The sequence below is a fragment of the Pecten maximus genome, chromosome 1 (assembly GCF_902652985.1).
Source record: "Pecten maximus chromosome 1, xPecMax1.1, whole genome shotgun sequence".
In the NCBI taxonomy this organism is placed as follows: Eukaryota; Metazoa; Mollusca; class Bivalvia; order Pectinida; family Pectinidae; genus Pecten; species Pecten maximus.
In genome coordinates this window covers 4008072-4019486 of record NC_047015.1, presented here as the reverse complement: position 1 = coordinate 4019486, position 11415 = coordinate 4008072, and the positions used below count along the sequence as shown (strand labels likewise).

General features: G+C 40.4%; 1 protein-coding gene across 1 annotated transcript; it reads right to left on the bottom strand.

Annotated features, from left to right (window-relative positions):
• Window positions 1-4790: 4790 nt before the first annotated feature.
• Window positions 4791-6615, bottom strand: LOC117322740 (neurogenic differentiation factor 4-like). Its single transcript, XM_033877682.1, has one exon. It carries the CDS (start codon window positions 6465-6467, stop codon window positions 5448-5450), a length of 1020 nt encoding a protein of 339 aa, XP_033733573.1. The 5' UTR covers window positions 6468-6615; the 3' UTR covers window positions 4791-5447.
• Window positions 6616-11415: the final 4800 nt, after the last annotated feature.

Sequence of the window (11415 nt, the reverse complement as noted above, 5' to 3'; positions counted from 1 at the left end):
CCTACAGCTCTGTGCGCCGTACAACCCCTACAGGCTCTGTGGACTCCTACATACCTACAGCTCTGTGACTCGTCTCCTACATTCCCTACAGCTCTGTGACCTCCTACAATCCCGACAGCTCTGTGACTGCCTACAACACCCTACAGCTCTGTGACTCCTACAAATCCCTACATCTCGGTGACTCCTACAATCCCTACAGCTCTGTGACTCCTACAACCCCTACAGCTCCGTGACTCCTACAATCCCTACAGCTCCGTGACTCCTACAACCCCTACAGCTCCGTGACTCCTACAACCCCTACAGCTCTGTGACTCCTACAATCCCTACAGCTCTGTGACTCCTACAATCCCTACAGCCATGTGACTCCTACAACCCCTACAACTCTGTGACTCCTACATTCCCTACAGCTCTGTGACTCCTACAACCCCTACATCTCTGTGACTCCTACATTCCCTACAGCTCTGTGACTCCTACAACCCCTACAGCTCTGTGACTCCTACAACCCCTACAGCTCTGTGACTCCTACAATCCCTACAGCTCTGTGACTCCTACAACCCCTACAGCTCTGTGACTCCTACAATCCCTACAGCTCTGTGACTCCTACAATCCCTACAACTCTGTGACTCCTACAACCCCTACAGCCATGTGACTCCTACAATCCCTACAGCTCTGTGACTCCTACAATCCCTACAGCTCTGTGACTCCTACAACCCCTACAGCTCCGTGACTCCTACAACCCCTACAGCTCTGTGACTCCTACAATCCCTACAGCTCTGTGACTCCTACAATCCCTACAGCTCTCAGACTCCTACAATCCCTACAGCTCTGTGACTCCTACAACCCCTACAGCTCTGTGACTCCTACAATCCCTACATCTTCATGACTCCTACAATCCCTACAGCTCTGTGACTCCTACAACCCCTACAGCTCTGTGACTCCTACAACCCCTACAGCTCTGTGACTCCTACAACCCCTACAGCTCTGTGACTCCTACAACCCCTACAGCTCTGTGACTCCTACAATCCCTACAGCTCTGTGACTCCTACAATCCCTACAGCTCTCAGACTCCTACAATCCCTACAGCTCTGTGACTCCTACAACCCCTACAGCTCTGTGACTCCTACAATCCCTACATCTTCATGACTCCTACAATCCCTACAGCTCTGTGACTCCTACAATCCCTACATCTTCATGACTCCTACAACCCCTACAGCTCTGTGACTCCTACAACCCCTACAGCTCTGTGACTCCTACAACCCCTACAGCTCTGTGACTCCTACAATCCCTACAACTCTATGACTCCTACAATCCCTACAGCTCTGTGACTCCTACAACCCCTACAGCTCTGTGACCCCTACAACAGCGACCCCTACAATGATGGCCCTTACAACTCAGTAATCTTTGCATGTCTAGATTTAGATCCCCACCACACTGAAATTCCTACAGCTATGGTCCTTAGAAAAATGACCCCTAAAACTCACTTCAACTACAATCACAACAGTGAACCCAAAACATAATCTTGCCCCCCCCCCCCCCCCCCCCCCTAAAAAAAGGTTGTGAACCCCTAATGGTGGCCTCAATAATACAGCTATGGCTTCCAAAATACAACGGAACTACTGTTATATTTACATGTGTATATATAACAATCCGCAACGATTTTATCGTGTAACATTGGTAACTCACTATATGTACAGTATATAACATTATTAACTCACTAATATGTACAGTATATAACATTATTAACTCACTAATATGTACAGTATATAACATTATTAACTCACTAATATGTACAGTATATAACAATGATAACTCACTAATATGTACAGTATATAACATTATTAACTCACTAAAATGTACAGTATATAACAATGATAACTCACTAATATGTACAGTATATAACATTATTAACTCACTAATATGTACAGTATATAACATTATTAACTCACTAATATGTACAGTATATAACATTGGTAACTCACTAATATGTACAGTATATAACATTATTAACTGTTTTCTATTCTAATCTCTTCCGGCTGTACAACTATGTGTTGGTATACGGCACGCGCCGATATTGGTTGGTCGTGTGCCGTACGTCAATCACTTTCGATGGGCGGGTGTAACCACTGAAGCGAGTAATGGCGACCCCTTCCTTCCTTCATGGCCGGCTGAATACCAAACGTCGCTGGTACGACAAAAGCTTCTTTTATTGCGTTTTACGTTTAACCCATTGACCCTACTGGTAGGGAAAAAAATCTCTCCTCAAATTATATAAACGTAAGATTTACCATGAATACGGGAGGACGCTGTAGTCCTAATCTACGATGTAATTAAGTGTTAATTGCTTTAAAGACCGGCTAAACCTGTATTGGATAAACCATCCACAGAAATTCAAACTATCGTTTTTATGAACTGTTTGAACACCATCTAAGTATCTCTTTGAACATAATGTAGAAATACAAACATAGCTGTGCTTTTAAAACATAATGTATATGTAGATATACAAACTTAACTGCTTTTAAAGCTTTGGAAGTATGGACGTGACAAGCAAGTCCAACCCCCTCAGCACCGTGTCAAGCTGACTTATCAAACCTGTAAATAGTTGTCAAAACTATGTTAAGACAGTGTGTTTTAGAACCTAGATTTGTAGTGCCAATAATATTCATGGGCAACCGGAAGAAAGTCGTGTACCGCCACAAGATCATCGCCAAGGCCAAGATACACCACAGAAGTCATTACGACTTAATTTGTTGTGATTACAGTGATTAGTGTGTAAATATCAGAACCATCTAATTAGTTCGAACACAACACTAACTCTACATTATATAAGACATTGCCGTTAGGTGGAGGACGGGATTTTGTGTTTGTATTCAGTCGGCCTTGATTTTTTTTTATCGTACATATGATCACACTAAACTCACGATAAAATACGAAATAATGATTGGTTGATCAGGCGATTAAAACGCTGTCTCGGCCAACGTACATATAGTTATGTAATCTGATATGAATTCGCATGCTTCTTTAAGTTTATCATTGATTTCTATCATAGTAACATTTAGCCTCGAGCCTCGCGACCGCGTGAAAACATTTACAACATTGGACGAGCGTACAAACAGTACCAAGAAATTAACACCTTAGTTTGCCCCCAGTGTCAAAACATGGACAGCGGTCATTCTGTATCTGTAGTTATGATCTAATGACCCGTAGCAGTGGCCAAAGTGTCTGTTATTGTTAGATTGTATGGACCTAATTACACCTTACATACCGATACCATAAACTCTAGGTCGTTAACACAGACGAAACATTTACAATTAACTCTTAGAGTTTACAATGTTCTACACGGTGTCAAAGACACGCTGTGTTAAGTGAGATTATTTGAGATTTAATGACCAATAAGAATACGTGTTCATGTATCATGCCGGGCAGTCTCCGATTTAACGGTAACGGGTTAAACATCAATCACCTACGCGCGACAATGTGATTTTAAATTACCGCAATGTATTAAGGGGAAGTTAAACATAACCATTAATTTTCCATCTTTATTTTTGAAATTTACCCCCAAGATCGAGTCTTTAGATTTTCTAAACTTAAATGTATCGGAGATCAGATGAAATGGCAAACAGGAGCATAAATAAGGAAAAACGTCAAACAACGAAAAGGGGGAAATTAAATTGTCTGCGATTCCGCGCAATTTAAATCCAAATGTTGATGTAGTCAACTGTCAGAAAAGAGAGAAAAGATATTTTTTAAAACTCCGAATTGTATCGCTACTTTACGGAGAAACACGCTCGCCGATATATTCCAATAAATTACATCTGTTTTTATGTCCAGGCCACTAACTATAGAGTCGTTAGTTCATACAAAGGCTGGTGTGCGACAATGACGCTTGACCATTGTGTCCGTGCAGTGGTCACTGTTTTTACACAATGACCAGTGTCCTGACCAGCTGACCCTCCGGTTTGATTCCCTATTATGTGCATTGGTTGCTATTCTCTTTAAGATTCTGTCTTAACTTCTATAGTCATCAGTTACAACAAAACGTCAAGTCAACGCCGCCCCCTAGCGTGTCCACCTCACATATCATCTATGGGGCTGACCACTCGTGCGCGCCACGCGCCCACGTGCTTAAAAGATTTTAATCAGCCAATTGAGAAAGAAAATGAAGTTTGATCAGCCACGTGCTGTGTAACTAATCACCAATGTTTGTTGCAATAGAATGTAATCGACATGAGAACAGAAAGAGAGAGTCCAAACTACCCAGGACCAGGTAGTAAATCAACATCCATATTATTGTCGCTAACGTGAAATCGACATCAAGGAATTCCGTTCTCACGTCCTGTCGTCATACATCATCTCTAACTAACCCGGTCTTTTAAACGGACAGTATCACTCGTTATTATCCTCATCAATTTATTTCGTTCAATTATAATTAAAAATCTTCAAAATGAAACTCATCAAAATAATTATAAATCCAACTTTATTGAAGGCGCTTTCCATTCAAAATTCACTTATAAAGTGTCCTATACATTAACGTAAATACGGATTTGTTTTTGTTGTCTTTTTTATTCTTTATAGTTAACAGTCACTATCAATTTTTATCCGCAATAAATTTCGGACGCACGGAAGCAGTCTTTGGTAAATAAAGAGTCATAAAGTATCCGTTTAAAATATGTCCATGTTCTTAGTCTCGCTCTTTATGGGACTAGATAAACTGCTGTAAATAAAAACAATGCCATAATGGGACTAGATAAACTGCTGTAAATAAAAACCATACTCATGGAGACAGTGGCAGGGTAAAGAGGACTATAACAAATTAATTTGGTAATAAATAGACAAATAATTTATTTTGTTTCACATATAAATCATATATAAATATACAAAGGGTTTCTCGGCCCCACGTGTAAAAGACGTCAGTAATTATCTATCGTTGTAGAGGATTTTAAATGGCATTGGAATGTGCTTAAATACGTACAAAATATAATCTTCGTAAAAAACTAATTTCATGAAATGTTTTTCTGACAGAATAATGAGGTGGCAGGTAAATACCGGTAACACTGATTAATTGAATAAATGTCACATTAATAAATAATTACAATTTCCACATAACTAACCGAATTATCCACTAACGAATGAAGGCCTTCTCTCCATAGTTACTAGGCCAATGGAATACTCTCGACGAGCTAAGATTCACATTTTCGAGTAAAAAGGACACTTTGCTGCCATAACAAACATTAACATACGAAATACTAACCTTATCAAAATATATTTCACAAGTTCTGCATAGAAAAAACTAGACAACAATACTGGTTCGATAAATCAGGCACGTTGGGGATTGTCTTTTTACCAGCAGAATGTAAATATTATCACAACTAATCACTGGACACAGTCTCCTTGTCTAAAGTTCTCACAATATATCGATATCACATAGCTTGTTCACATCAAAGTTCACTTCAAAACATTTCAAACGAGTATCCTTCGGAGGTATCCGAGTGTTCCGTGGGACTGTGTAGACCCGACCTCAACATGCCACACTCCTTCATGGCTGAAAATCCGGAATACACACTACTCCAGTCTGAATGATGTGTCTGTCCTATCACAAAGTTTGGGTGTACGTCCGTCCGGGAATGTGGAGAAGTAACATGGGACACGGGCGAGGAACTGGACATGTATGGCGACATGGGTTCAGAGGCTGGGAGGAGAGGCTGGAATTGGACCCCAGGAGTAGATACTGATGGCGCGATTCTGAAATGATGGAAAGCAGCGGTAGACTGCTGGTGCTGGAGGGATGCTGGGTTATGATGATCGTAGTGAGGTGACTGACGAGAGGGCGCCATCACCTGGGAGTCTGGTTCTACAACTGGAGACAGAATCCGGGATGGAACAGGAGAAAGTTGACCACTGTCCGCGGAACAAGCACTAGTATTAAAGTCTAACTCTCTTTTCACATGAATAGCACTATTTACATCTTTGGCAAGTCCGTTTTCCGGTAGTTTAGCGACACCCTCCAGGGTCTGAGATAGTACCCATATATAGTTATAGGCCATTCTCAGTGTCTCAATCTTTGTCAGTTTGTTTTCACCATCAGAAGCTGGTAACACCTCCCGTAATACTTCCAGAGCGTCATTTAATCCATGCATTCTGCTCCTTTCTCTGTCGTTAGCTTTGGAGCGGCGGGTTTTTCTAAGTTTAGCGACCAGGGATGGACTCCTTTCTCGCTGTCTCGGCTTATTATAGCGTTTCTTTTTAGGAGTAGAAGAAACGGATTCACTGTCTTTCAACTTTCGTTTTGACGAGGATGCATTGACAAGGTTTTCTTTGGAGTTCCTTTCCATTTCAACGCACTGATCATCTACCTCCCCGTTATCTGGTGATGACATAGATGAAAAAGATGAGTCTGCTGGACTTCCATAGCTACTGTTACTAGCAGTAGACGCGAGCAGGAGGAAAGTTGTCTGAGATGACATGGTCATAACAGAAGTGAATTGGTCAAGAGCAAGTTGACGAGTGACCGGCAAGTAGTGTAGTAGCTGTGTTGTATCTGTATTGGTGGTTAGTGTGACTATGTGACCTGGGTATCGTTTTTATACCCTCTGTCAGTCAAAACCCGGCCACGCGACACTCTATTCACTCGCTATTGACATGACAATGAGCCACCTGAATAATGGGCGGTAGTACAGCCCGACCAACCAATCAGCACTGACGTCTCAATGCTTCAGGTCACGTGCGCACGCGCTACTGTTTACACTAGAAAGGAGAAAAATTGAACTATGAAAACACGGGTTGTGATTTTTAGATTTTAACCTAAGGGCCCCTACTCTTGCTTTACCCGTCAAGATGAGATTAGTCACTGTAGGATTAAAGTCGGCGCTTTCGCCTCACGTAAACTTGTGAAAATGTACAAACACCTCTGTCAATGGCCCACACGAGCCGTATACTGATCAACTAAAACAACTGACGCCGTGTTTGTTTAAAGATAACAGCACAAGTAAATTTAGGTATCACACTTAGTCCAAACTGGATACGCCACAAAGACATTGCCGACAAATATTAACAGATGGGCAAACCGCACTAGTCTTTGTTAATTTTTGTGCATTTAACAAATAAATCGGTAACTTCAAAAGACTTATAATTTATAATCAATCGGGTTTTTGATTTGTTCAAAGACTATATTTAATTCATTGAATTGATAGATAATAAAATTAGTTAAGTTTGCCACACGATAGAGACGACAGAGATATCATTAATCAATGGTTTGTTGTTGAGCGTTAAATCGACGAGTCAAATCGAATGTATCTTTTTATATAGTTACGCACACGCTACATTAAACTCCAATATATTGGTTTTCTCCTGCTCTTACCACGCCACTGACACGAGACCCGCGTTATCGGCGATCTGTTGCGGCTTTAAAACAAGAAATAAAACCGGTATAAGGTCTTCACCAGACTAAATTCTACATAAGATGGAAATTAATCGCCAGGAATGCTCGGTACACACAAATTATACGGTCTCTTTTGTTGTCGAAGAATTAAAGTGATTTTAATCTTCATACATGAATCGTCTAATTCATATAAAAAAAAATAAGAAAAAAAATACCCTGCCTCCCCAGCCACAATTTTTTTATTTGTATCGATAAAATACGAATGTTAAAATCATCAGACTGGTGCAGTAGATACAGTTAAACAGTCGCCAATTCAAAACGACTGCCGTGACATATATCTAATTAACTGGTAGCATTCTTCCGTGAATTAACTCTAGTAGCAAATGATGGTTTTTAGCTTTGAACATATGGCATTAGGCATTCTAGCAAACACTATAAAACATATTTCACAAACATTCAGTTATTGTTAAATCTGATCATTATAACGAGTAAAGGGATATCAACATCATAGCTGATCAGCGAGCAATACAGCAAACTAGATGTCTAAAACCTGGAATTAATTACAGCAAACTAGATGTCTAAAACCTGAAATTAATTACAGCAAACTAGATTTCTAAAGCCCGAAATTAATTACAGCAAACTAGATGTCTAAAGCCCGAAATTAATTACAGCAAACTAGATGTCTAAAACCTGGAATTAATTACAGCAAACTAGATGTCTAAAACCTGGAATTAATTACAGCCAACTAAATGTTTAAACCCTGAAATTAATTACAGCAGACTAGAAACCAGAAATAACAACTTAACTCATTTGTTAGAGGAGCATTGCATAACATGATTTGTGCCATTTCGTCCTTTCGTCTTTTCGGGGCCGAAAAGACGAAAATGAAAGTTTGTTAAATTTCGTCTTTTCGGGCCAAAAAGTCGAAAAGACGAAATTTAAGGTTTGTTAATTTTCGTCTTTTCGGGGCGAAAAGTCGAAAAAAGCGAAAATAATGACGAGAATTTAAGTCTCTAATTTGCGTACATTTATTTCGTCTTTTCGCGTATGGCGTTTCGTCTTTTCGACGTAATTTTAGTTTTGTTTATTTTTAACTGTTAAAGGTGTTAACAGTGAATGAGAACTTACATAAACTACATCAACCAAGGCGATTAATATCCTTTATCTGATCAGCATACAGTACATCAACCAGGGCGATTAATATACAGTTTTATACAGGGTCTATTACATATATAATACACACGTCATTTTATATGTATATCATATATGTTTACACTCAATCATTAAACATTAATGTATGTCGATCCAAAGTGTTAAGTGTAAACTGCATGCATGTTCGGGTATTTACCATCTACAGATTTACCATCTACAGAAATACACGTAATATTGATAACCATTCCTGTCCGGGTATTTACCATTCCTGTCTGGGTATTTACCATTCCTGTCTGGGCATTTACCATTCCTGTCTGGGTATTTACCATTCCTGTCCGGGTATTCACCATTCCTATCCGGGTATTTGCCATTCCTGTCTGGGTATTTACCATTCCTGTCCGGGTATTTACCATTCCTGTCTGGGTATTTACCATCTACAGATTTACACGTAATATTGATAACCATTCCTGTCTGGGTATTTACCATTCCTGTCCGGGTATTTACCATTCTTGTCTGGGTATTTACCATTCCTGTCTGGATATTTACCATTCCTGTCTGGGTATTTACCATTTCTGTCTCGGTATTTACCATTCCTGTCTGGGTATTTACCATTCCTGTCTGGGTATTTACCATCTACAGATTTACACGTAATATTGATAACCATTCTTGTCTGGGTATTTACCATAACCATTCCTGTCTGGGTATTTACCATTCCTGTCTGGGTATTTACCATCTACAGATTTACACGTAATATTGATAACCATTTTTGTCTGGGTATTTACCATTCCTGTCTGGGTATTTACCATTCCTGTCTGGGTATTTACCATTCCTGTCTGTGTATTTACCATTCCTGTCTGGGTATTTACCATCTACAGATTTACACGTAATATTGATAACCATTTTTGTCTGGGTATTTACCATTCCTGTCTGGGTATTTACCATTCCTGTCTCGGTATTGACCATTCCTGTCTGGGTATTTACCATTCCTGTCTGGGTATTTACCATTCCTGTCTGGGTATTTACCATCTACAGATTTACACGTAATATTGATAACCATTCCTGTCTGGGTATTTACCATTCCTGTCTGGGTATTTACCATTCCTGTCTGGGTATTTACCATCTACAGATTTACACGTAATATTGATAACCATTCCTGTCTGGGTATTTACCATAACCATTCCTGTCTGGGTATTTACCATTCCTGTCTGGGTATTTACCATAACCATTCCTGTCTGGGTATTTACCATTCCGGTCTGGGTATTTACCATTCCTGTCTGAGTATTTACCATTCCTGTCTGGGTATTTACCATTCCTGTCTGGGTATTTACCATTCCTGTCTGGGGATTTACCATTCCTGTCCGGGTATTTACCATTCCTGTCTGGGTATTTACCATTCCTGTCTGGGTATTTACCATCTACAGATTTACATGTAATATTGATAACCATTCCTGTCTGGGTATTTACCATAACCATTCCTGTCTGGGTATTTACCATTCCTGTCTGGGTATTTACCATAACCATTCCTGTCTGGGTATTTACCATTCCTGTCCGGGTATTTACCATTCCGGTCTGGGTATTTACCATTCCTGTCTGAGTATTTACCATTCCTGTCTGAGTATTTACCATTCCTGTCTGGGTATTTACCATTCCTGTCTGGGTATTTACCATTCCTGTCTGGGGATTTACCATTCCTGTCCGGGTATTTACCATTCCTGTCCGGGTATTTACCATAACCATTCCGGTCTGGGTATTTACCATTCCTGTCCGGGTATTTACCATTCCTGTCCGGGTATTTACCATTCCTGTCTGGGTATTTACCATTCCTTTCCGGGTATTTACCATTCCTGTCTGGGTATTTACCATTCCTGTCTGGGTGTTTACCATTCCTGTCTGGGTGTTTACCATTCCTGTCTGGGTATTTACCATTCCTGTCCGGGTATTTACCATCCTGTCTGGGTATTTACCATTCCAGTCTGGGTATTTACCATTCCTGTCTGGGGATTTACCATTCCTGTCCGGGTATTTACCATTCCTGTCTGGGTATTTACCATTCCTGTCTGGGTATTTACCATCTACAGATTTACATGTAATATTGATAACCATTCCTGTCTGGGTATTTACCATAACCATTCCTGTCTGGGTATTTACCATTCCTGTCTGGGTATTTACCATAACCATTCCTGTCTGGGTATTTACCATTCCTGTCCGGGTATTTACCATTCCGGTCTGGGTATTTACCATTCCTGTCTGAGTATTTACCATTCCTGTCTGAGTATTTACCATTCCTGTCTGGGTATTTACCATTCCTGTCTGGGTATTTACCATTCATGTCTGGGGATTTACCATTCCTGTCCGGGTATTTACCATTCCTGTCCGGGTATTTACCATAACCATTCCGGTCTGGGTATTTACCATTCCTGTCCGGGTATTTACCATTCCTGTCCGGGTATTTACCATTCCTGTCTGGGTATTTACCATTCCTTTCCGGGTATTTACCATTCCTGTCTGGGTATTTACCATTCCTGTCTGGGTGTTTACCATTCCTGTCTGGGTGTTTACCATTCCTGTCTGGGTATTTACCATTCCTGTCCGGGTATTTACCATCCTGTCTGGGTATTTACCATTCCAGTCTGGGTATTTACCATTCCTGTCTGGTTATTTACCATCTACAGATTTACACGTAATATTGATAACCATTCCTGTCTGGGTATTTACCATAACCATTCCTGTCTGGGTATTTACCATTCCTGTCTGGGTATTTACCATAACCATTCCTGTCTGGGTATTTACCATTCCTGTCTGGGTATTTACCATTCCGGTCTGGGTATTTACCATTCCTGTCTGGGTATTTACCATTCCTGTCTGGGTATTTACCATTCCTGTCTGGG

What these genes read in the sequence shown, in the direction of transcription:
- LOC117322740 (XM_033877682.1), bottom strand. Translation starts at nt 6,467, where the DNA reads ATGACCATGTCATCTCAGACAACTTTCCTCCTGCTCGCGTCTACTGCT.